This window comes from Fistularia commersonii, chromosome 11 (genome assembly GCF_037954325.1).
Source record: "Fistularia commersonii isolate RoL2024-O1a breed Wild chromosome 11, RoL_Fcom_v1.0, whole genome shotgun sequence".
Lineage (NCBI taxonomy): Eukaryota > Metazoa > Chordata > Actinopteri > Syngnathiformes > Fistulariidae > Fistularia > Fistularia commersonii.
The window spans coordinates 17,015,133-17,041,601 of record NC_141294.1 but is presented as its reverse complement, the minus strand read 5'-3'; the positions used below and the strand labels follow the sequence as shown (position 1 = coordinate 17,041,601).

The 26,469-nt window shown below is 53.5% G+C and overlaps 1 protein-coding gene across 2 annotated transcripts in view; it reads left to right on the top strand.

Moving 5' to 3' along the window:
- Positions 1–26,469, top strand: part of LOC147229789 (nectin-2) — a 44,108-nt gene extending 17,639 nt beyond the window's left edge. Inside the window, exons 2-10 of one of the 2 annotated variants that reach the window (XM_086155431.1) lie at positions 971–1,080; positions 1,171–1,420; positions 2,081–2,374; positions 2,472–2,589; positions 2,708–2,856; positions 22,956–23,091; positions 23,162–23,219; positions 23,317–23,419; positions 25,344–26,469. In XM_086155431.1, the coding sequence (XP_086011557.1) occupies positions 971–1,080; positions 1,171–1,420; positions 2,081–2,374; positions 2,472–2,589; positions 2,708–2,856; positions 22,956–23,091; positions 23,162–23,219; positions 23,317–23,419; positions 25,344–25,369 (1,244 nt within the window). In that variant the 3' untranslated portion in view covers positions 25,370–26,469. Of the gene's footprint in view, positions 1–970; positions 1,081–1,170; positions 1,421–2,080; positions 2,375–2,471; positions 2,590–2,707; positions 2,857–7,718; positions 10,888–22,955; positions 23,092–23,161; positions 23,220–23,316; positions 23,420–25,343 lie in introns of those variants that run through there. The other variant, XM_086155430.1, reaches the window with a different exon arrangement.

The following is a 26,469-nucleotide window of genomic DNA, read 5'->3' as shown; positions in this document are numbered from 1 at the left end:
CAGTGGGTTTAGCTCAGTCCGGTTCTAGCAGGTTCTCCGGAGGTTCTCCTGCGGCTACAAGGGGGTTGTTTTGTGGCTGCAAATTGGGCCGGTCCTGGGAGAGCGTTATTTCGGGAGAATGCTCGCTCCCCCTTCCTCCTCCTCTTCCTTCTTCTCCTCCTCCTTCTTCTTCTTCTTCTCCTCCTCTTCCTCCTTCTTCTCCTCCTTCTTCTCCTCCTCTTGCTCTTCCTCCTCTCGCTCCTCCCTCGCTTTCGCCTCCTGGCTCTCCTCTTCCCACGGCAACCAAGTTTCCGCCTCCCCTGAGAGAAGAAGGTGCGGTGCTGCTTTTCAAAACAGGACAATACTGCCCCGCTGCCCAGCCCCCGCTGCCTGTGCACACGCACGTGTGTGTGTGTGTGTGTGTGTGTGTGTGTGTGTGTGTGTGTGTGTGTGTGTGTGTGTGTGTGTGTGTGTGTGTGTGTGTGTGTGTGTGTGTGTTAGCCCTCAAGATAATATTAGTTTCAACACAGCAGCTTTGGCTCAGCACAAACTGGTTGAACTAGATCCGCGAGTAATTGTTTGTCCTCAGGGGGAAATTGTGTCTGTGTGTGTGTGTGTGTGTGTGTGTGTGTGTGTGTGTGTGTGTGTGTGTGTGTGTTTGTGTGTGTGCGTGTGCACGCACATTTGAAGTTGTGTCTCCGCAGGTAATCCACTCTTACTTGAAACAGGTGCCATCTTGCTGACATCCACTAATGCCAGATTACTCATACAAGTAATTACATTTTCACAGAGACCTGGATTATACACACACACACACACACACACGCGGCTGTACATTTGGCCTGGTGTTTGGCAGAAATGTGTCGCTGCAGAAAAGCATCCGGATGATTTGCTGCCAACAAGCGGCGTCGAGCCGACTTCCCCTCCCTCCTCTTCATCTGCCTCCTCTGGTAAAGTGAACCTAAAGTTAACCTTCTGTTTCTTCCTCCAGGGGTCAAAGGTCAGCGGGTGAAGGTGGAGCCGGAGGTCCTGTCGTACCCGGGTCAGACGCTCCAACTCCGCTGCGCCTTCTCCGACTCCACATCGACGCAGCTCACCATGGTGAGGAGCCCCCCGCCTTAGCCCGTTTGGGTCGTACCATTTTTCCGGCCTGGCGGAAGTGTTTGGTTTACCCTTCCCTTCTGTCCGCAGTTGACGTGGATCTACGAGGCTAAGGATGGTGATAGGGTCAACGTCGCGGTGCTCCACCCGACATTCGGCCCCAGCTACCCGGAATCGCCCCTCAAAGGGCGGGTGAGCTTCATGCAGACCCCCCCCGAAATGGCTAACCCCTCCATCCAGATCAGCAGCGTCAGAATGTCGGATGAGGGAAGGTACATCTGCGACTTCGCCACCTACCCCCAGGGCAACGAGCAAGGCATCACCGAGCTGATCATGCTGGGTACGTCTCGACTTCCTGTCAAGATGGCGCGTCCGGATCGGGATTTTTTTTTCGTTTCGGAGGCCTGGTATCAACATACTAATACCGCTCAGCAGAGCAAAGGCAATAAAGGTGGCGCTGACATGTAGCCTATTTGCATCTCTCACTGTGACAATGCTGGTGGTGGAGCTGCCGACCTAAATGGCTGGGCATTGCCTTCAGGTGCTACACCCTAAGGACTTCTGTTGTTTGCTGTAAACACCACCCGCCACTGTGAGGTGCCATTTTAGTTCTGCCCCGAAATGTCAGAATCCATTTGAATTCTTGAAGTCTAAAACAGCCTCTGACCCCTCCGCCCATTAACGAGAGGTAAGCGGCAGGTTAAAAGCTTGCCTGGTGCTACCTTACGGCCACCATAATGCTTACTTCCACATCAATTCTGCCCTTGTTAATGGAACCATCTCTGCAAGCTTAGCCCAAATGCTCCATCCAACACTTCCTCCTCCTGCTCCAACCCCCTTTGCCCCTCCCCTTGCCCCGGGCAATGTATTGATCCTGCATCTTTTTATGCTTCGTGTCACCTTCTGTCCGGGCATCGGGAGCTGGGGGTGGCTTGGATGGTGTCTGCTCCATCGACGCTCTTCACGGTTCCCTCAGTTGATGTATTTCCTCCTCCACCAGCCAAACCTCGGAACTCCGCCTCCATCGTGGCGGTTGAGGCGGGCCCCAAGCCAGTGGTGGTGGCCCGCTGCGAGTCCGCCGATGGCCGCCCAGCCGCCCAGATCTCCTGGGTGACCAAGGCCAAGGGGAACGCCTCCACCTCGTCCAAGACCAACGCCAACAACACGGTGACGGTGTTGAGCGAGTACCGGCTGGCACCCGCCGCCAACAATGATGGCGAGGACCTCACGTGCCTGGTGGCCCACAGGACCCAGACCAAGCAGGAGAGCTTCCCCCTCAAGCTGGTTGTCCAATGTAAGGACTGTTTGGACATTGGTTGACTTCCTGTTGAGCTCCATCATGACGGCCTCAAATGAACCTCTGTCCTCTCCGTCTGTGTGTCCTCCATCAGATCCCCCTCAGGTGACAATCATGGGTTATGACAACAACTGGTACATAGGTCGTACGAACGTGGTCCTCACCTGCCAGGCGACAGGGAACCCCTTTCCGGTGTCCGTCTTGTGGAAGGCGTAAGTTCTTCCAACGTTCCCCAACGTGTTCCTTCTCTCTCTTTGGTCTTGTAACATTAAAAAAAGCTGTAGAAAGTCAAATCTGATGACACAGCCTCCACCTGCGCCTCTCCTCCAGAATGTCCGGAGCGATGCCAGAAAGCGTCCAGATCAAGGACAACCAGCTCAAGGTGCTGCGGGTGGACGAGACGGTCAACACCACCTTCGTGTGCGAGGTGAAGAATCGTATCGGCCTGGGGAAGGACCAGGTGACGGTGCTGGTCAGAGGTGAGTCTCGGAGAACCCCCTCCCGCCCTCTGCCCGTTCGCTTCGGATCGTGAGAACCTCCCGGCATCGGGGCAGAGAAAGTCCCTGGGTCAGAGAACCTACAGAATGACAGAAATCAAACTCCTGGGAATGTTTTCGTTTCTCAAGTACTACAGTACACCAGGTCGTAACCGTCCAGTTCGCCGGTCTGACTGGAACAAATCTGGGTTCTAACAGGGTTCTATCTGTGAAAATATCTGTGAAAAGAGGTGAACAGTTCCTCTTAGATCCGCAGAAGGTTCCTTCAGTTGCTGTTTGAAGCAAAGTGTCTGTTTATTCCATGATGAATTGTTTGTTTGTGGATGAATCATTTGTTTGTTGATGAATCATCTTATTCGTGGGTGAATCATTTTGTTTATGGCTAAATCGTTTAATCCTGGATGAATCGTTTCTACAAGGGTAACTAGTTTTTTTATCTGGGTGAGTTGTTTAATCCTGGATGAATCGTTTGAGGCTGGGTGAATCGTTTCTACCCGGGTAAATGGTTTTTTTATCTGGGTGAGTTGTTTAATCCTGGATGAATCGTTTGTAGCTGGGTAAATCGTTTCTACCTGGGTAAATAGTTTATTACCCGGCTGAATCGTTTGTACCCGGGTAAGTACTTTCTTACTCGGGTGAATCATTTCGTTGATGGCTGAATCGTTTACTCCTGGATGAATCATTTCTACCTAGATGAATCATTTGTACCAAGGTGAATTGTTTACCTGTGTGAATCATTTGTACTGTGGTGAATTGTTTGTACCTGGGTGAATCATTTGGCTTTAGATGAATTTTCTGATTTGTTCGGAAGTCGATCAACCATCGCCGTGTGTGTGTGTGTATTCATGCCATTGAACCGAACTTCTTGGCATTGACCTCCCATCTTCTCTGGGTTCAAACGAAGGTCATTGAGTGAAAAGGTGAATCTCAGAAGTGTAAGACCGAGAAAAGGCGAGGGTGGTGGCGTCGTCCCGATCTGACGCAGCGTCTCGCCGGGATGCAAAGCAGGCGGAGGCTTTTTTAACCGAATCTACGACTCCGATGAAGACGGAGATGACGATTCGCTCCGACAGAAGATTCACTCTTGACTGGAAGTGAAGCGAGATTCGGTGACGCCTCCGGTTCCGCCGGCTCCCGGGCGGCGCGTGCGCGCGCACGCGTATCTGCTTGTGTCCGCGCATGTGAGCGTGTGCGTTGCGTGCATCCCGCCGTAGCTCCTCCACGAGATCGATCGCCTCCCTCCGGTTCCTGCCGCACCTCCTCCCACGTCCCGCCTCATACAAAATAGATGGCGCTCTGCTCCCGCACTTTCACTGGGACTTATTTTCTCCTGGGGGAGAAAAAGTGCATCTGATTGGTCGTGACCTTCTGAGAACCTCCACGCTCCTCCTTTTCCTCCATGCGGCGTCGCCGGCGTCTCCTCCCGCGACTTGCATGCGAAGCTAGCGAAGAAGATCTGAGCAGCAGAGCGAGGAAGATGGAGGGACGTGCACGAGGAGAAATCAGTGCCGGCGTGCGACCCCCCCCCCCCCCCCCCCCAAACCCCGGCGCCGGGCGGAGGTGGGGGCGGGTGCCGCCGCCGCCGGCGTTAGCTGTCCCTCGGGAACCCGAGGCGATGGCGTCCATCTCCTCCGCTGCGCCGCCTGCCGTGTTGTTTCCTCTCGTGTCTGCAGGCGGATCAGTCACACACACACGCGCACACACACACACACTTTCATCCCCCCCATGTGCTTCATCCTCCTCTTCCTCTCGCTGACTGACTCACTGACGGAGGAGGATGAAGATGTGGCTGAGGCAACCTTCTAGGGAGAGGAGATGGAGAAGGAGAGGAGGGAGGCTCCTTTTCTTTGCAGTTCGCGCTTCCTCCTCTTCCTCTTCATCATCTCCTCCAGCAGTCTTCTGCTGACCCCCCCCACCATCCCTCCATCCACCCCTCCGCCCTCCCACCTTCATCTCTCACTCTCTCCGGGCTTCACTCTTATATACATGCAGCTCTTCTTTAATCACCGCTTAGGCGCCTCCATCCCTTCCAGGCTCCCGGGGGAGCGAGAAGGTGGAGGTTCTCCTGTGACAAGAAGCCCACCACACACACACACACACACACACATACATTGGAATGAGACTAGACTGGGAGGAAACCTATTTTCAGTCAGGTGTGTGTGTGTGTGTGTGATGCCGTGCATGTGGGGATTCAAGGATTCAAGGGTTTTTCTTGCCGTTCCACTGTGGGAGAATGGAGGCCTGGCAGCAGCAGCAGCGTTGCAGATGTGTGTATGATATGCACTGGAGACGGATAGTAAATGAAAAGTAATGTAATAATGAAAAGAAGATAAGGTGAAATAAGAATGGGGGAAAGAAAATCCTCTGTGTAGAAGACGGGTTGGGATGCATCAATGAAGGTATTTGAAAGTTGCAGGATGGGCGGGGCTGGGATGGGGTCGACTGTAGTGTGTGTGTGTGTGTGTGTGTTCTCTGGTACCGCTGTTCACACTGCATGCAGATATAGACCCACTCGAGTCATTCCCACTCTAGAAAACCCCTCTCCAGACAACCCCAGTCTAGATCAACCCCCTCCAGACAACCCCTCTCCACATAGCCCCCCCTCCAAAAAGCACTCTCAAGACAACCTTTCTCCAGACACCCCTTCTCCAAACACCCACTCTAGACAACCCCACTCTAGAAAACCCCCTCTCCAGACAACAGCACTCCAGATGGACTCATTCCAGACGATTCTCTCCAGACAACCCCTCTCTAGACATCCTCTTTCCAGACAATTCCTCTCTCGATCGACCCCCTCCAGACATGCCCACTGTAGACTCCCCCTTGCCAGACAACCCCTTTCCAGACAACTCCGCTCTAGACAAACCCGCCTTCAGATGAACCTGCTCTAGACACCCCCTCTCCAGATAACCTCACTCAAGTTCGACCAACTCCAGACATGCCCACTATAGATTCCCCCACTCCAGACAACCCCTCTCCAGATGGACCCACTCTAGATACCTGCTCTTGACAAACCCCCCTCCAGACAACATCACTCTAGATGGAACCACTCTAGACATTCGCACTGTACACACCCCCTCTCCAGACGGACCCACTCTAGATATCCCCTTGCTAGACAACCTCTTTCCAGACAACCCCACTCTAGATCCACTCACTCCAGACATGTCCACTATAGACACCCCCACTCCAGACGACCTCACTTTAGATAACCCCACTCCAGAAACCCCCTACTCCAGACGAACTGCCCGTGGGCGCCACCTGTAGCTTCTGGAGTCTTTCCCATTGGACTCCCAGAGGAGAATAAAAGATCAACCGCCAACCACAAAGACCCGTGGGAGGGAAGGGGGAGAAGGGGAGGTGTTGCTTCACTCAGGCTTTTCCTTAAATAACTGTGCAGCCTCAAAGTCCCTCTCCCTCCTTTGAGAACCGTACGTGCACGGCTCAGCAACATAGTGCACGTGGAGCGAGGCGATAATGCACTTGTCGTGTTCCCGCGGGCTGACAAACAGCCCGGCCCGGCTGTGTGAAGGGGAACGTTTAGCGGGAGAACCGGGGGAACGGTGAACATGAGAGCGTGAGTGACGGCTGGAGCCGCGACCAGGCGGTAGTTTTATTTTGGAAGTTCAGTCAGGATGCGGTTCCAGCCAGAACGTGATGCTAGAACCTCCCGAATCCGAGGAGGAACCGATGTTCCGTGCGTCTGAACTCGCGGTTCCGTCGGTTCCGGTCCATGAATGAGAGCGTCCGTCCTCCCTTTCGAAAGAAAGCACTCTTCAATCCACATCGTAGAACAATCTCTTTTGGAGACTGAAGCGGAGAGAACCTGAAAGACGATCCCTCAGAAACGTCTCTCGCACGGAACCCTCTGGAACCCGACTGGAACCCACTGCTGCAGAACCGGCAGGAGACCGGGGGTTCTGAGGAGCACATCTAGCTCCTGCTGGACATCGGCGGGTCTCCAGGAGGAGTCGCCGTCCCGCCACCCGTCACCGGCTAGCTCGCACCTTCACCTCCTCCTCCTCCTCCTCCTCCTCTGCTTCCACCTGCTTCTTCTGGTTTCCTCCCTCTCCACCTCCTCATTCATCATTTTCTCAGCATGGCTTCCACTTGCTCTACTTACGCCACTGTGTGTGTGCATGCGTGTGCGTGTGTTTGTGTGTGTGTGTGTGCATGCATGCATGCATGTGTGTGTGTGTGTGCATGCGTGTGTGTGTGTGTGTGCGTGTGCATGCGTGTGTGTGTGTGTGTGTGCGTGTGCACCTCCTGCTTGGTGACTGGTGGCTGGTAGACAGTTTTGGACAGATAATGGGGTGTGGCTAAGATGTGGGCGGGGCTTAGACAGTTCACCCCCCATGGGTGGGCGGGGCTTAGTAGGGTACCCTCTGGGGGCGGGGCTTGGCAGGTTCCCCCCTGTGCTCAAGTGGTTCCCATCTAGAACCGTAGTAGCGACAAGATCCCGAGCTAAACTGCCGTGGAACGTCTGGCTCGGTTCTCCGTAAACCCGCCGGAACAAATAATGTGTCGGGAACCTTCTGAATCCTCCTGCAGGGTTCTCCGGAGGCCCGGCGTGCTTCGGCGCGACGACCCGACATCCCAGACGTTCTGTTACCCAGAACCATCTGGAAGGGGGAGAAAACTTGTTCTTGGCGGCGCAGGGTTTTTTCTAGATTTTTCCCCCCATAGAAGCCGTCGTTCCGTGACCCGGGTCCCCCTCGGCCCCCCAACTCTCTCCACTCTGGTGGTTCTACGTTCCCTCCTTTTTCCTCCTGGCACATTTTCACTCTGTTTTCTTTTTCCTCCGTATCCTTTCCTTCCTGCCCCCTCCCTCCTCCACCCTCCTGCAGAGCCTCCGGAGCACCCGTCCAACGCCGGCGTGGTGGCGGGGGTCGTGATCGGCTCTCTGCTGGCGCTCCTCCTGGTCGCCGCCCTGGTGACCGTCCTGGTGACCCGCAGCCGCCGACACCAGCAGGGCTACCGGGGCAACGGCGCCGCCGACATGAAGACGCGCATATTCGGCGGCGGCAAGAAGTCCAGCAAGAACGGCACGGGCGGAGGCGGCAACGGCGTCGGGAACAACAACGGCCCCGTCTACGTCTATGACGACGGCTCCTCCCACCAGGCGCTGGCGGAGAAGAACAACCACCTCGCCGTCGGCGGCCGGCCCGACGTGGTCGCCGTGGCGCCCACCGCCCAGGACATCCTGCTGAGCAGCGAGCTGGACGACGCCGAGAGGAGGAAGTTCGACGAGCTGGAGGAGGAGGAGGAACGCTACGACCACTTCGCCGGCGGCGCCCCCATCCTGCAGCTCCGCCCGCCCCACGACCCGGACGATATGATCGGAGATTACCTGGACGACGACATGGAGTCCCAGCGGGACGGCTCGGTCATCTCGCGAACTGCGGTCTACGTATAAAGGGGCGGAGCCAGGGAGAACCACGCCCCCTGGTCTCCTGGTTCCCCCGGCGGAAGAACAAAAAAAAAAAAAAAAACACCCTCTCCTTCCCCACGACCGGCTTCCCCCTCAAAGTTGCCGGTTTCTGGTTCCAAATTGAAGGTAGAACATCACCGAAGGGGAGGACGTGCGAGAAGGTCTGTGGAGGATGAAGCTCCACCACTCACTCACCTCTGGAGCGGAAGGCGGCGCCGGACTGTCCTGGAAACCCTTTGTTGTTGCTAATGTTGCTAATGCGCTTTGTTGCTAGCTTAGCCATTAGCGAAGTGACGTTATTGTTTTGTCTGCACGCCGGTGTGTGTGCGTGCGTGTGTGCGTGCGTGTGTGTGTGTGTGTGTGTGTGTTGGGGGAGGTGCATTCCCACTTTGGGGCGCTCTCTCTGGATGCATGGCGAAGATAGCGGTCAACCTATAGCAGATACCAGAAGGAGCTCCTGGTCCTCGGGTGGTGTGTGCTTCCTCCTCCATGCCGGAGAGATGAAGTAAATGTCCAAGAAGCACAAACCAAACCTCCTCAGAGCGGCAGAACGTTCTCCGGTGGGTTGGAAGGTTCTGGAAGAACCCCCCCCGTTCTTCACCGTCACGCTCGGAGATGTCAATCAAACTTCTTCCCCGGGTTCCAACGCCTCCGTGACCCGGGGCGACCGGACATCAGCTTCCCGTCGCCACGCCGACGTTATCATCCGCATCGGCCAATCACAGAGCGACTCTTACGGACACAAGCCCCGATTGGCCGCTGCTCCGGTTTGCCTCCGACCGGCTCGTAACGCCGCACCTGGAGGCCCCGGAGACGGCGAACCAGGGAGGAGATGAGGTGGAGCTGAGCTGACAGCGGGATGGAGGGAGGTGGAGGAGAAGTTGAGGGTGGCGGCGATAACGTCTCCTCTCCTCCTCCTCCTCCTCCTCTTCATCCACGTCTCTCAGAGCCGTCCTGACAGGAGGACCCTGATTGCTAATGAGCCGTGAAGCCGGCGCGTTCAGCGCAGATTGGCGCCGCTTATCGTTCGTGACGCCGAGCCTCCATCTCCGTCACCCTCCTCCACCCTGCGCTTTATGGGTGCGTGTGATTTAGCGGGGCGGCGTGGAGGTCGGGGGGTTTTTACCCCCTCTGATGTGGCGAAGCGTCCCCACTTCCTCCATTATGGGACACCAACAAGGTCTTTGCCGCTTTTCTCCACAGGAAGCCATGTAACAGATAGTTAGCGGATGTTGGCTAACAGATGTGAATCGATCTGGGGACATGAAACGCCTTCACACACACACACACACACACACACACACACACACACCATGCACCTTGGATTAATCCGGAACAAGAAGGGACTTGAATTGGACTGATAAACTGTGACTCGTCCTCACCCAGATTGGGTGGGATTATAATCCCACAGCCTTAGTCCACACACACACTCTCACACACACACACACACACACACACACTGATTGGTCAGGACGCCTCTGTGCACGTGTCGGTGTGACGTGTCTGTGAAACCTGTTTGTGAGCATCTATATTTTTATTGTGAAAATGTGGATATTTATTAAATGTGAATATCAGATGGAGCAGAGGGACCCCCCCCCCACACACACACTTATATTTTGTGTTTGTGTGTGTGTGTGTGTGTGCGTGTGTGTGTCTCTCTGACTCAGCGCTGTGGGCTCTTCAGGACAATTTGGGGCCCAACTCCCTCCAAGTCTGGCAGGAAGGAGATTTGATTGTGCGAAGGATGACACACACACACACACACACACACACACAGGATGTAGACACACACACACTCACACAAACACACACACACACCTCTCATCCCCATCTCCCTCCCATAGCTGAGGACGCCTCATACCTGACAGCTCTGCCACCCTGACATAATCCCACACAAATACCACTGCGCACACACACCCACACACACCCACACACACACACACACACACACACACACTCGTTCATTGTCCTGGCAGGAATGAATCATTGACCGGCGTCACGGTCAAATGAACGCACCTTGTTACCTGCCGTCAGGTACACAAGCTTCACAGGGGTGTGCATGTGACACGTGCACGGGCCCCACTAGGATTGCCTTCAGAGCCCCCCCCCCATTCCCCTCGTCAGCCGCCTCCACCGCAGCTGCCTCTGCACACACACACACACACACACACACACACACACACACACACACACACACACACACACACACACACACCTGGCCTGGCTTTGGATCCAGGCTCACTCTGAGGAGGCGCCTCCTGTAAATAGCAAATAGTATAAATATATAAATATGTAGCGGAGAGAAGGAGCTTTCGGGTTCCTCGCTGCTCTCCCTCCTTTTCTTCTCCATCCTTCACGCCGCGGCTCCTCTGGCTTAGCCCTCCTCTGATTGGCCGCGAGGCCCGAACCCTCCCGTCTCCTCCGCCGGGGCGTGCGTGTCGTTCCGTGTGAGAGTTTCTGCCGTCGTCGTTTTTTTGTACTTCAGTTTCTGGTCCCCTGAAAAAAGGCGCGGAGTGAGACCTCGCCTCGGCCTCGCCACGTCTTAATATCCTGTTTGTCATTAAAACTGTTGATTTTTGAAAAAATGGCGTCTTCCTGCCCGCCGCCACCGCCGCCATCCTGGACATCAATGTAATTTGATGAATGTGTGTGTGTGTGTGTTTGCACGTCAATAGAGATCTGATCAGGGCCTTCTGGGAAACAGTGCCGAAGAAGGGGAGGCCATTTTGTCGCTTATTGTTCTCACACACACACGCACGCACGCACACGCCACACTCTGTGAGGAAGTTAACTTGCTGCCTTGGTAACAGGTGGCGAGGAGATTTCACCTGAGAACGCCGCGCACGTGCAAGCTTGTGATTGGAAGTCTGGAGATGTGGGTGGAAGCGGCGGCGGCGGCGGGGGCGTTTGAGCTGGAATGTGTAGGACAAACTCAAAGGTTGCATTGTTTAACCTAACTAAACTGGTTTACTTAACACGACGTGTGTGTGTGTGTGTGTGTGTATCTGATTTTGTTCCCACACATAAAGCCCTCTGTGTTTTGCAGCTCTGGTGCTAACATTACTGCAATGGTTGACAGTTGGTGTGTGTGTGTGTGTGTGCTTGCCACTGCGCCATCCACAGCGTTTGATGGAGTCATGAATGTGTGTGTTTGTGTGTGTGTTTCATCCTGGCTTCTTGTCACAGTTCATTTTTTGTTGCAGGCTTCCTCTGTCGATGCGCAGCTATTTACTGCGAGTCCAGCCCACCATCTGGCCTCTCTAATTGCTTTGGATTGGAGGCTGGCGAGATAGAAAGAGCGCACACACACACACACACACAAACGCGCTCTCACACACACACACACACGCACATACACACACACAGAGTTCCGACTCCTTCCCTGTCCTCACTGAAAGCAACACTCTCGGTGGTTGCAGGGATGCTTTTAAGCCCCGGTAAGGCATAAAAGCTCCCGCGACGCTGCTGTTTCTCCCTCTTTTGTTGCAGACAAAAGGGACGCCGCTCCCGTGACGGTAGCGACCCCGTGACCCCATGACCCCCCCGGCCCCTGGCCCCCCTCCCCCACCGCCGCTGAGGACCCCTTCTGGCAAATAACCTGGATCTGAAACAAAAGTCTCGCTGTCTTCAATAGTAATAAGGTCATAGCTCGTGTGTGTATGTGTGTGTGTGTGTGTGTCTGTGTGTGTGTGAGAGAGACAGTGGACGCAACCTGACCCACTACGCCTGATGGTTATGACACATTTATTGCCGTGTAGTTAATTAATCACGATCAAGGTGTGTTTCCACCGGAGTTATTGATTGGTGCTAACGCGACCGTGATTGATCACCCGGCTGTTTGACTTCCAGCCGTGTGAGTGTGTGTGTGTGTGGAAGCGGAAGGAGCACGCGAGCTAACATGACGGCAAATACACTTCGTGAAAACTGTCGGAAGGTCCCTCGCGATCACGACCTTCTCGGATGATGGCGATGACTTTGGATGGCGGTGCGTTCAATGTCTCCTGTGAACGTGGGAATTTTGACCGCTGTCAAGAAGGGAGCCCGCGAAGAGCCGACGGCTAATCCGTAATCCACCGTGTTCCGGGGGGTGGTTTTGGTTTTGGGGGGTGATGTAACCGAACGCGCTGCCTTATTAGCACATTAGCACGTTAGCTTTTTCTGGCGGCATCCTGTAACACAGGACTGGTACTCGATTACTTCTGGAGAACCTCAAACTCCTTATTTTATGACATTTATTAAGTGAAATAATTAGATTTAAGTGAACAGCAGCAGTTAGTTCTCTCTGGGTTCAAGAACATGCATGAGGTTCATTGGAGACCCTGAATTTTGCGGATGTTTGAATGCGTGACTAAACGGTCGTGTCTTCTTTCTTGCGCCTGCCGTGGTTCCAACACATCCTGGCAGGGGGCGGAGCTTGGGAGGGGGCGGAGCTTGCGAGGGGAACACAAACAGGAAGTTCCATCTGTGAAGAATCACAGGAAACAGGAAACGGGATCCCTGTTCCTGGAGGACCGTGGTCTGTCGCAGGTGCGCACACACACACACACACATGCATGGACACATGTACAACCACGCACATATGTGACAATGTGCACATTTACATGAACATGCATATACAAGTGCAGTCAAGTGCGCGCACACACACACACACACACACACACTGATTTTGGAGGCCTGTTGGACGGGGAGGAAGTAGATGCTCCGCCTGGAGGCGGCCGGCTGTTTGGACTTCCTGTCCAGTTCTGACAGGGTTACAGCAGAGCGCCGCAGCTGGGGGGGGGGGGACTGTCTGAGTGTGTGTGTGTGTGTGTGTGTGTGTGTGTGTGTGTGTGTGCGCACAGATTAAAGAAGAGACAGAGACGGACTTCTGTTTTTTTCAAGAAGTTACAGAGAACAAGCATGAAAGATTCACAGTGTCTCAATGAAAGATTGAGTAAAAGAGGGGAAGTTAAAGTGAGGGGGAGGGAGGAGGAGAAGTGCTGTTGCAGCTCTTTACATTTTAGCTGCTGCGTTATGGTGTGTGTGCGTGTGTGTGTGTGTGTGTACACGCACGCACGCACACACACATGCAGGTGACTGCAAACCTCACCTGTCAATAGGCGCACGTGCGCCGCCACCACAGCACCCACCCTGCTCTCGAAAGATGAAAAAACATTATGTGAAAGTCAGTATGGCCATCAGGGATCGTGTGTGCGTGTGTGCGTGTGTGCGTGTGTGTGTGTGTGTGTGTGAAGATGAATAAAAAAAAAAGAGATTCAAATCACGGAAAGAAGGGTTTTGTTGCTCCTAAGAATAGACTGTGTGACGGAAATGATTTTGATGCATGTGCACGCCCCCCCGTGCACGTGCCTCATTTGGTGTGTGTTCGCCCCCGAGTGCTTCGCAGATCAAAATGCACTTGCTGTTTAATTCACCGTCTACACACACACACACACACGCACACACACACACACAGAGCTGATGTGAACGTGGAGATAAAAGATGAAATAAGTCTCGGGATGTTTGTAGCCGTGCCCAATGCAAATGTGTGTGTGTGTGTGTGTGTGTGTGTGTGTGTGTGTGCGCGTGTGCGCGTGTGTGCGTGTGTGTGTGTTTGTGAGAGTGTGTGTGTGCTGCTCACATGCAGCAGGATGGAACCATGTGCAGCTGCAGGTGGAGCAGCAGGTCTGCAGTTGCTTTTTTAGGGGGCTTGTGTGTGTGTGTGTGTGTGTTCTCCTCGGGTTCCCCGTCCCGGTGTGTGTGTGTGTGTTCCCCTCCCCACCTGCTATCTCACCCGGAAATAGATTGACGGTAATCCGCCGTGGGATGAGAGGGGTCTGGATTACGGACGGAGATCATCCGAATGATCAGCTCCAAGAGGCGAAGGGTTGAAATCCAGCTGGGAATATTTCCTCCGTTAACACCAGTAATTGCTAATTTCCCAGCGCACGTTTGGACAGGAGGTTAATCCCCGGGCGGGAAATTAGGATTATTGATGTAACAGCGCCTAAATGACGGGATTAGGGATGTGACCGTAATCTGAGATTAAGATGGCTGGATTGATAATCCCGTGAAGGTTCGGGGGGGGTCAGTTCAGACAATCAGGCTCCTTTAATTAACCTTTAACAAGCGCTTGTGTGTGTGTGTGTGTGTGTGTGTGTGTGTGTGTGTGTGTGTGTGTGTGTGTGTGTGAGAGCTTCCAGTTCCCTCTGCTTGTTCAGTTTGATGTGAAGTAGCAGGCGCGGCGACGAGGCGACTGTCAGAACTCGGCAGAGTTCTGCAGAGTGTGTGTGTTTCTGTGTGACACACATGCACACACACACACACACACACACGCAGCCACACACACACACACACACACGCACCCACACACACAGGGCCTCCATTCACGTGTCTGTCATCTTATCGCCACTTCTCCTTTTCTTCTCTTCTTTTTTCCCGACTCGTCTTGTCGACACTGGCAGACCGACTCCTCCAGCAGTGTGTGTGTGTGTGTGTGTGTGTGTGTGTGTGTGTGTGTGTGTGTGTGCTCTCAGTGGAAGAACCTCCTCCTCCTCCTCCTCCTGCTGCTTCTTCAGACCAACAGTTAATCCATGAGCTATTTTCCACACAACCCAAATTGTATCGACGATATTGATCAGATTGATATTGATCTGGACATCCTGACCCAACCGCTGATCAATCAGAAGACCCTGGAGTCAGAGGTGACATTTGGTGTGTGTGTGTGTGTGTGTGTGTGGCCCCTCATTAATCCCTCGTCTCCTTCAGCCCCTCCCCTTCCTGTTTCAGGAGTGTGAGCATGAGGTGGAGATGTTTGGTGAAGGTGTTGCGGTTGGGGTGCCTTTGCCATGCTGATCTCTCTCACACACACACACACACACACACACACACACACACACACACAGTCCGCCGCCGTGTGAAGGATAGCTGCGACATGAGAATCTGCTGCGGGTCGGACAAAAGGCTAATCTGAGAGGAGGAAATTGGATGTTGCGCACACACACACACACACACACACACACACACACACACACACACAGAGGTGGCATGGAAGGAGGAACTCATCCTCTATCTGTTTTAATTGGACCAATCAGAAGGGGGGGTTAAAGAGCTCCGTCCCCCCCCCCCCCCCACCACAAGTCAGACAGGAAACAGGAAGTGGAGGGTCAGTAGTGGGATGGATGGAGGGAGATGTGTGTGTGTGTGTGTGTGTGTGTGTGTGTGTGTGTGTGTGTGTGTGTGTGTGTGTGTGTGTGTGTGTGTGTGTGTGTGTGTGTGTGTGTGATCCTGCGACGGGCCCTGTATCAGGCAGGTTGAGCTCCGGGGAGAATTCTGTAACACTTGACCTGTTTTACTGAGTCACTTATGTGGACGGAGAAAGCGAGGGATGAGGAGGAGGAGAAGGAGGAGGGATGGAGAGGAGGAGAGGATGGGGGGATGAGGAGGAGAGGGTGGGGGGGCAGAAGGATGAGTGACAGCGACGGGGGGGCAACAGCTGGGACGGCCGGAGGGGGACGGAGAGAACGGCGCCTTCAGATTACTACTCCTTTAACTACTCCCTCCATCTCTTCTCTTTTCTGTCATCCATCCCTCCATCTCGCCTCCTGTTCCTCCACGTGGAACCTTAGAGGTCACGACCTTGATCCCACATCCTGTGTGTGTGTGTGTGTGTGTGTGCTGGCTGACAAATATCGGAACGTATTTGATAACCATCAGATTATCTGGGATTATCCAGCCTGTCGGACACACACTCTATTCATCCCCTTAATCCCGTTGTATTGATCCCTAATTATTGATCGGCACATGCCTGGAAATGAGCGGGCAAGCAGGAAGTGAGCGGGCAAACAGGAAGTGAGCGGGTAAACAGGAAGTGAGCGGGTAAACAGGAAGTGAGCGGGTAAACCGGAAGTGAGCGGGCAAACAGGAAGTAAGCAGGCAAACAGGAAGTGAGCGTGGAAAACAGGAAGTGAGTGTGGAAAACAGGAAGTGAGCGGGCAAGCAGGAAGTGAGGCCATGTTAGATATTAGATCATGTGACCCTCCTTCTTTCCAGTGATCTGAGTGATTGGAAGGGGGGCGGAGCTTAAATTGTTAGCTTTTCTTATGCTAATTTGCAAGAAGGCCGTCATAACCTTCATTTGACAACAGTCACTGTGCCTGCCGAGCCCTCTTGTCCTACACACACACACACACACACACACACACACACACTTGTAGCTTCTGACCCATGATGTGCTGTCCAGCCCTGGCTCCACCCCCGGTCATGTGACCCCCCCCCCTGTCAGCAGGCATCCTCTGGTCATGTGACCTCCCCTCTAAAACACACACACACACCCATCAGCCATGACCCGCTCCCTGTTTGGTGACATTTTGCTCTTTGCTTCAGAAATTATGCATCAATGTTGACATTCAGCCTTATGAATAAAATTCATGATGTTTGTGGCACTTCCTGTAGGCACTGCGTGTCACCGCCGACACACACACACTCACACACACACACATCATTGAAACGTCAATGTCAAACTTGGTGAATATATTTGAAAATCTTCACTTCTTTCAGTTCCCGTCTTCATTATGGATTCAGGGAGGGAACACACACACACACACACACACACACACACACACACACACACACACCCACAGTGACCCCCGCAGTACTTAACTTTATCCATTCTCAGTAGATAAATGTCGGAATGATCTCTAGTGAATGTCGCCTCCCTCCTCCTCCTCCAAACAATGGGTCGCCGTGGCGACGGGCCTGACAGCCTTCTAGAAGACGAGGGAGAAAAATGGCGACAGGGCCGTGCGGGCGACGTCCCGGTGTGACGAAGAACGGCGGAGGAGGTTTGGGTGTCTGAGCTTCTCAGCTCCTCCTCCTCCGGCGGCGGCAGCTGAGTCAGCTGGCGGTTGGCGAGCGGCTCGGTCAGCCCCGTCAGGTGGCGTGACCGGGTCACCGCAGCTCGGCGGTGACACACACACACACACACACACTCACTACCTGGAGCCAGAGGTGTGTGTTTGTGAGCACACAGCATGGTCAAAGGATTCAGGCTGACGCTGATGAGGAATCACAGGGAACCCCCCCCGCCCCCGTGTCATAATGGTACGGTCCAGCTGCTCAGGGAGGAACCCCTTCACCGCCATGCCAGGTGGTGCAGGACTGAGCGCTCTGCGGGGAAGGGTCGCAAGATCACCCCCTTTTATAGGCTCCAGAAAGGGGCGTGGCCTCCAGAAAGGGGGCGTGTCCTTCCAAAAGGGGGCGGAGCCTCCAGCTGGGGCCGGGCCTCAGTTTAGAGGGATCTGGTATGTTCTCCAAATTTGGTTCTGACCCCTTGGCCTCAACCCGCCCGGATCAAGGTGTTCTATCAGACCCGCCCCCATCCCAGCGTGCTGTCAGTGCACATGCGCGCACGTGCGCACGCCGTTGTGATCCGTAACCAGATCTGACACATTGGTGGCTTTTCCAGGAGAAGCGGAGTCCATGCCAAAACTGCCGAGAAATCAATGCAGCAGACTCTCCGTGCTCCTCTTCCTCCTCCTCCTCCTCCTCCTCCCATCTCGCTCCGAGCCTTATTAAAAATGGAGATTGTGTGTGTGTGTATGTGTGTGTGTGTGTGTGTTTGCGCGTATGTGTGTGTGTGTGTGCATGCGTGTGCTGCATATTCAAAGCAGTCATGGACGGATTTAAACGGCTGATGGTATTTAGCGCCGCCTCAGGGGAGCAGTCGACCGGAGCGCGGCTGGCTGGTGAGCGTGCACGTATACACACACACACACACACACACACACACACACACACACATACACGCACATATGCACGTACGCACACAATCATATTACAGAACACCGTGCTTTGCCCTGAGATTGTGTGGGATTGATGGATTGTGTGTGTACATGTGTACGCGTGTGTGTGTGTGTGTGTGTGTGTGTGTGTATGTATGCCTGTGTGTGTGTGGGTGCCTGTGTGTGTGTGTGTTTGTGCGTGTGCGTGCGCGCGTGTGGAGGCTCTCCGGTCAATAACTCATTAGCAGCATCTGTGATGTAGCGGTGTGTGAGACTTATTTCTAAACTGTATCTGAACACACTCCTGTGGTTTCACAGGGTTGTTAAATGGTGTGTGTGTGTGTGTGTGTGTGTGTGTGTGTGTGTGTGTGTGTGTGTGTGTGTGTGTGTCACCATCGCCGTCATGTCGTCTTTCATGCCGCCATGGATTTGCGCTCCAATCTTCTCAGCGTCCTTCGGTGAAACACTATTGATTAGCTCAACATAAATACTACCGTCCGACACACACACACACACACACACACACACACACGTGCGCGCTGACAGGCAGGCGTGCGGCAGGAGAGCAGGGTGATGAACGAGCAGGGAAAATAAAGGAGCAGTTCCAGGAGGTCTGCTGGGGAGCCGGTGATGGAGCCGACTGTGTTGACACGCGGTGAAGATGAGGATGAAGGTCGATCCATTATTGATGCGTGGAGGTTTGCCTTCCTCTCTGTTTGAGAAGCTGTTTGATGTCTCTCCTTCTGACACGCCAATCTGTAGATACGTTGGCATTGAGCTACAAGTGTGTGTGTGTGTGTGTGTGTGTGTTCCGCTGCTGAGAATCTGACAGTTGCAGGAATCAAAGCAGATCTTTTTTTTTCTGTTTTCTCTTGTGTAAAATATCCACTCTACTTGTGGTATATGAAGTACTTGAAGTACTTGTAGTACATGCAGGAGAGGAGTGTATTGATGGTGGTGGTGGGGGGCGGCGGCAGGTACACACACACACACACAACACGCACACACACGCACATACACAAGTAAACACACACAGTGTCAACAAGCCCAGAACCCAGTTTGCCATTGTTACTTCCTGTTATCACTCCGCTAGGACCTTCTTCACACCTTCTTCTCCACCTCCTCCTCTTCCTCTTCTTCATCTTCCTCCTCTTCCACCTCTTCCACCTCCTCCTCCTCTTTTTCTTCTTCGTCTTCCTCCTCCTCCACCTCCTCCTCCTCCTCCTCCTCCTCCTCTTCTTCTTCCTCCTCCAGTTGAAGGTGGAGGAACCTCATGAACAAGTGACGCTCCATGTTTCTACTCCCTCTCATTAGATCTTCACATGCACACTGTAGGCGTGGCATCCTGCTATGTGCATGCCTGTGTGTGTGTGTGTGTGTGTGTGCGTGTGTGTGTATGTGCTGGGTAATGAGGTGAGAGTCCCTTCTAGCGGGAGGTTAGTGCTGGTTAGAAGGGCAGGTAAACAAACCAGCTGCTGCTAGCCGCTGGCTGGTGACTCTTGGTGTGTGTGCGTGTGCGTGTGCGTGTGCGTGTGCGTGTGTGTGTGTGTGTGTGTGTGGAGGAGGCGAAACAGCTGGATGTTCTCAGATGCAACAGTTGTGCGGTGATTTGCGTCTCAGGAACCTGATCCCCGGCCCAGGAAGCGTGACCCAGGGAGGGGGCGGGGCCACGAGCCGGGCCGATGACATCATCGACGCCGGGGGTCGATGACATCACCGCGCAGGGAAGGAGATCCCGTGTCAGGTGTTAGCATCGCCGTTAGCTCTTAGAATGCTGTGTAGGCCGGGAGAGACCTTCTCTCTGGAGAACCTGCAGGAGAACGAAGGTCCCTGGTGTCTTAGAGGTTCTTCTTCCTCCTCCATCACCCTCCCTACTACTTCTCTTCCTCCTTTTCTTCCTCCTCTTAATCCTCCTCTTCCTCCTCCTTCATTCCACCTCCTCTTCTCCCTCCTTCTCCTTCTTCTCTTCCTCATCCATCATCCCCCTCCTTTTCTCCCTCCTCTTCTTGTTCCTCTTCTTCGTTTTCTTCGTCCTTTTCATCCTCCTCCCCCTCTTTTTCCTCCTCCTCCTCTTCCTTTTCTTCCTCCTCCATCATCCCTCCTTCATCTCCTCCCACATCGAGGTCTCCTCCATCTGGTCGTTCCTCCTCCGCCGCCGAAAATGGACTGTAAATATTGACGGGGGGGTGAGACGCGACCTTGTCTGAGGCGGGGGGGGGGGGGGGGGGGGGGCAAGTGGGAGGGGGTGGTAAGTGTGTGTGTGTGTGTGTGTGTGGGGGGGGGGGGGGGGGTCTGGCTTCTCCCAAGGCAACTGAGTGTGCTTTGATGCACTGTGGCAGGGAACACACTGTCTCCAGAGACACACACACACACACACACACACACACACACACACACATGCGTACGCACACTATGCAGAGTTTTCAAATTACCACCGCATAGCTTTTGGAAAATGTCAAAACGTACACACCAACACATGCTCAGACACACACACACACACACACACACACACAAAATCACGCACAGTGTCAACAACATGGACTTAATCCCAACTAGTTGAAATAGATGAGATGAAGCCTCCGGAATCAAGGCAGATTATGGAACGACCGGCATCACTGATGAGCCCCAATCAATGTGCATGCACACCCACATGCGCGCACACACACACACACACACACACACACACACACACAAACGCAGCGCCCCCGCCCCATTGCTTTCCACCAACAATCAATTTAATGTCATTTTGTTTTTTTGTTTTTTTACTGAGCTGCCTCGGATGCATCACGGCAAGCAGAAAGACAAGGAGTATGTGTGTGTTTGTGTGTGTGTGTGTGTGTGTGTGTGTGTGTGTGTCTGGGATGTCTCCCCTCTGAATGAGCAGCGGGATTACAGGCCCGCTCTTTGTCTTAATCTCAGTCCATCCATCAATCATTCCCAGCCTAATCTCAGCTCCGGCCGCTCCGCGCTTTTCTCCGGCCCCCCGGCGGGTGGTACGTGCACGCACTTGTGTGTGTGAGTGTGTGTGGGTGTGTGTGGGGAGATGGTTCTCATGCACGTCATTGATCTGCTCGGGGAGGACGGACATTTGACCTTTAACCACTTCCTCATCGGGGGAGGAAGAACTCCTTCTGATTTGGACAAAGTCTGCTCCGCCCCTAGTGTGTGTGTGTGTGTGTGTGTGTGTGTGTGTGTGTGTGTGTGTGTGTGAGCGTGTGCGTGGAGAGGAAGCAGCAGGGCGAAGGGGACGAGGCAGACGAGTTCGTTTGTGTAAACATGTCAGAGTTTGTGTCGGCAATACGATATAGGAAACCAGCTGCCTCCTAACACACACACACACACACAAACACACACATACACGCACACACACGTCACGGCTATCTGGGATATTTCATTAGCGGGAAACATGGCCGGAGTCCAGGGCCGACACCGAGGCCACGCTCTCCAGCCCAGTCCTTCACACTGACACGAGCCTCCCTGATACTTGCACCCCCCTCTGCCTCCCCCTTCCCTAAGCCCCGCCCCCTCCCCCGTTACCAGGGAGAGGAGGTTATCTGCAAGGAAGGAAGAGCGTTCTGCCAGAAAGACGCTGTGGAGAATGACATTGGTTAGATAATGAGGCTGTAAGATAACGCCGAAGTGTGTGTGTGTGTGTGTGTGTAGGGGGGGGTCATATAGCTTCACCAACCCTCAGCAGAGGAAGCTCCCAGATCCACCCGTTCAGAAGCACCGCAGCGCCCCCTTGTGGCCGGATCCCCTCATTGCACCCTGCCTCCGGCCCGCTCCAGGACTGGGCTTCGTTGTCATGGCAACGGCACAGCTCCACGATGGTTTGCCCCCCCCCAAACCTCCAAAACCTGTGTTCAGATGTGGTATAAAGATGTAATTACTGGAGAACTAGCCGCCATGTTTGTTCCTTAGCGAGGTGGGAAACCGCCGAGTCGGGTTTCACCGGGCGGACGGACCCGCGTCGGCACGGCAACCGGAGCGACCGTCCACCCGCGCCCACCGCATGTAACGGTCTGGTAATTGATGTGTAATAAGTGCTAACCGTGGTCGAGGTCTGCAGGAGATGGAGATCACGCCGGTTCAACAGGATGGAAGTTACTCACAGGAGCCAATCAAAGGGCTTATTATTAGATGGTGGGGCGATCACTCAATCATGACCCGTCCAATTACTAGAACCCGAGTTTGTCCTCATCAAACGAGCTTCAGATCCTCTGGGCCTTTTTTTTATTTTAACCACCTCCTCATTTACATAATTCCCCAGGGAACCCTGGGAGATAATGAGCCAGGTCGCTCCTTCCTCTATGTGTGTGTGTGTGTGTGTGTGTGTGTGTGTGTGTGTGTGTGTGTGTGTGTGTGTGTGTGTGTGTGTGTGTGTGTGTGTGTGTGTGTGTGTGTGGTCGCGGTTCATTAGCAGAGCCCCTGCATGATTCCTCTGGTTCTTTCTAATCATCCATGTGACTCGACACGGTAATCAAGTCTCCTCCGTTCGATAACACACACACTCTCACACACACACACACATGCACACACACACACACACACACACACATGCACACACTCCTGTGGATATGACATGTGTTTCCCGGTGAGGTCCCTTGAAGACCCTCTCCATCTTCGGAGGCCTGTTTTGGGGTTGATGGGGTTAAGTGTGTGTGTGTGTGTGTGTGTGTGTGTGTGTGTTTGTGTGTGTGTGTTCTTGTAGAGCGTCTGAAAAGAAATCAATGTGATGCAAGTCTCAGTTCTGAGCTGTTGCTAGGCAACCAGCCATGACTCCGGGAAGTTCTCCGATCAGAAGTTCCTGCAGAATATCTCCTCGCCGGCGCCCTCTAGCCGCCGCCGCCGCTGTCTGATGCCCCGCCTCCTCTCTGCTCCTCGTCCCGCAGACACCCGCCTCCCGGAGAAGGGCCCGACCACCGGCAGCATCATCGGCGCCATCATCGGCGTCATCATCCTGGTGGCCATCGTGGGCACTGGGATCGCCATGTACCGCAAGCATCGCAGCAACAAGCTAAACGGAGAGTGAGTGTTCTTCGTCGTCATGGCGCCGCTCCGCCGCCGTCCTCCTCACCAATGCTGTCCTGTGTTTCAGCGGTCCCCCAAAATACAAGCCGCCGCCTCCAAACAAGAACGGCAGCTCGGCCGGCAGGGTGAGTCTTCCTTCACGTCTGCGGCCGTGTAGCATTTAGCATTTAGCTGCAGGCGGAGCGCGTTAGCTGTTGACCTTACGTTTGTGTTTTCGTGCAGCCGAACGCGACCCCCGCCGCCACCGCCGCCCCCCCCTCCGGTACCCGAGACCCAGCCCCTCACCAACCTGGACTACAGGACCCTGGACGCCGAGCCCGTCACAGTAAGGGACACTCGTTAGCTTGTAGGTCACTGACAGCTGGGAGGACTTTGCCCCACCGATATTTACAGATATACAGCTGTAGCTACATCTACCTGTGTCGTCTTCTGCTTCTCCTTCGGGCTGCTCCCTTCAGGGGTTGCAGCAAATCAACCCCCTTCAACCAACCCGACTCTCTGGATCCTCCTCTGAACACCTAACATGTGCTGTCCCTCTGACGGACTTGTCCCTGATCCTTTCCATCCTGGTCACTCTCAAAGAGAACCTGAACCTCTTCACCCTCTGCTCCTTCCAGCTCTGCTTCTTATCTTCTCTTCAACACCACAGTCTCCAAACCATACGGCACCTCTGGTCTCACCACCTTCTTCTCCCCCTTTACTTTCATTCTGGCTGATAGTCTTTTACCATCCCTGATTCTTTTCTCCACCCTTTCCAACGTGCTTGAACCCGTTTCTTCATCTTTTCCCCACACTCTCCACTGTTCTGGACTGTTGACCCCAAGTACTTGAAATCCTCCACCTTCATGATCTCCACTCTGTTCCACCCTGGTCCCTCTCAATTCACAAACATATACTCTGTCTTGCTACGACTATCTTTCATTCCTCTCCTTTCCAGAGCATACCTCCACCTCTCTAGATTTTTCTCAGCCTGTTCCCTGCTCTCACTACAGATCACAATGTCCTCTGCAAACATCATGGTCCATGGAGATTCCTGTCTAACCTCATCTGTCAGCCTGTCCATTGCCACTGCAAACAAGAAGAGGCTCAGAGCTGATCCCCGATGGAGTCCCACTTCCACCTTGAACCTCTCTGTTTCCCCTATGGCACACCGCACCACTATCTCATGTCTAGCATACATGTCCTGCACCAGTCTATCATACTTCTCTGCCACTCCAGACTTCCTCATACAATACCAGAGCTCCTCTCTTGGCACCCTGTCATATGCTTTTTCTAGGTCTACAAAAACACAATGCAGCTCCCTCTGCCCTTCTCTGATCTTCTCCACCAGCATTCTCAAAGCAAATACTGCATCTGTAGTACTCTTTCTAGGCATAAAGCCATACTGCCGTTCACAAATGCTGACTTCTGCTCTCAGTCTAGTTTCCACTACTCTTTCCCATAACTTCATTGTATGGCTCATCAACTTTATCCCTCTATAGTTGCCGCAATTCTGCACATCCCCTTTATTCTTAAAAATGGGGACCATCACACTTCATTTCCATTCCTCAGGCATCTTCTCACTCTCTAAGATCCTGTTGAACAATATACCCAGAAACTCTACCACTGCCTCTCCTAGATTTCCATACCTCCACAGGTATATCATCAGGACCAACTCCCTTTCCACTCTTCATCCTCTTCAATGCCTTCCTCTCTTCACTTTTACTAATCTCTGCTACTTTGTGGTCTACAATAGTCCCCTCTTCTACCCTTGCCTATCTTTTGTTTCCACATTCATCAGCTCTTCAAAGTACTCTTTCAATCACCCCATCAGTCTTCCAGCATCTGTCAATACATTTCCCTCTCTATCCTAAATCACCCGGACCCGTTGTACATCCTTTCCACTGTTATCTCTATTTTGCAAACCTGTATAGATCATTCTCTCCCTGCTTACCGTCCAACCGAGCATACAAGTCATCGTACGCCCTTTGTTTTGCCTTTGCTACCTCTGTCTTTACCTTGCGCTCTCCCTGTACTCCTATCTGTTCTCTTCAGTCCTCTCGGTGTCCCACTTCTTTGCTAACCGCTTTACTCTCCTCTTCTACCCTTCCCTCCCTTTCATTTTCCACATTCATCAGCTCTTCCACATCCACCGATGCAATGACAGTGCTATTACACATGTAGCACCCAGCTGTCTTTTGATTGGACGCTGTTATCAATTATGTGGGCGACTGATTGGCAACGGATTGACAGTTGATGTCCCTTTGCAGGACCTGGACGCCTATCAGGACAATGAAGACGAGGAGGGTGAACACTACTACTCTGCTGCCCCGTCCGGCTGGGACGACCCCGGCAGCGGCGAGGCGCCGCCCTTCTACCGCCATGCCAACGGCGACCCGCAGGACCGCCCGGGCCCGACGGTGGGCCGCGAGGACAGCTTCGTGTCGCCCGCCATGTTCGTGTGAGCGCGACTCGGACTTCTGACTGTGATGAAGAACCATGACGGGTGAATGTGAGCAACCAATCAGGGGGTTGGAATATCCACCCTCGTCTTTTTAGCAGACTTTCTTTTTTTTAACCATGAAATCAACTTCCTGTCAATGCCTCGCTGCGTTTTTATCTCTACGTACGAGAACTTGAGCTCGTCGGCGCCTTTGGACTTATTCTGAGCTGAAGCCTCGGACCTGGACTCAGGATCCCGATTCCAGACCTGGAGCCTCAGACCTGGTGTCAGGATCTGGGGTTTTGGACCTGAAGCCCCAGACTTGGACCTGGTGTCCTTTCCGGCCTGGAGCCCAGACCTCAAGTCAGGATCTAGATTCCAGACCTGGAGTCTAAGACCTAGAGTCTTGGACCTGGAGTTTAGGACTTGAAGACCTGACCTGGAGCCTCAGAACTGGATTCTAGAGCTGGAGTCCAGAACTGGAGTCTGAAAGCCAGATTTCTCACCTGGAATCAAAGACCAAGGTTCTTGGACCCGGAGTCTTAGACCTGGACCTGGATTCAGAGCTGCAGGAACATTGGCTCTGACTGTGAGGTGACCCATTTGCTGACCCATCATCTCTTGCCTCATTCTGATTCGCCGCCGTCCTTTTCTTCTCCATTGCTCGCGTGTTTTTAAAATGTTTTTATTTCTATTTTTTTATGACTTTTTGGGATGGATTAGGATTAAATCTGGATTATGGCCATGAAACCTGCCCACAGACAGTGGGGTCAGACAGGGTTAGACCGGGTGGGCCAACCCCCCTCCCCCCGCCCCACCCAGCTGACGATGCAGGGGTCAAAGGTCAAAGGGAGTTTGTTGTGAGCGCCAATTGTTTTGATCCACTTCCTGTCCCCAGAATCGATGTTTCGCTGTGATTTGAACTCTGTCATTCAATAAAGCTTTGAAACGGG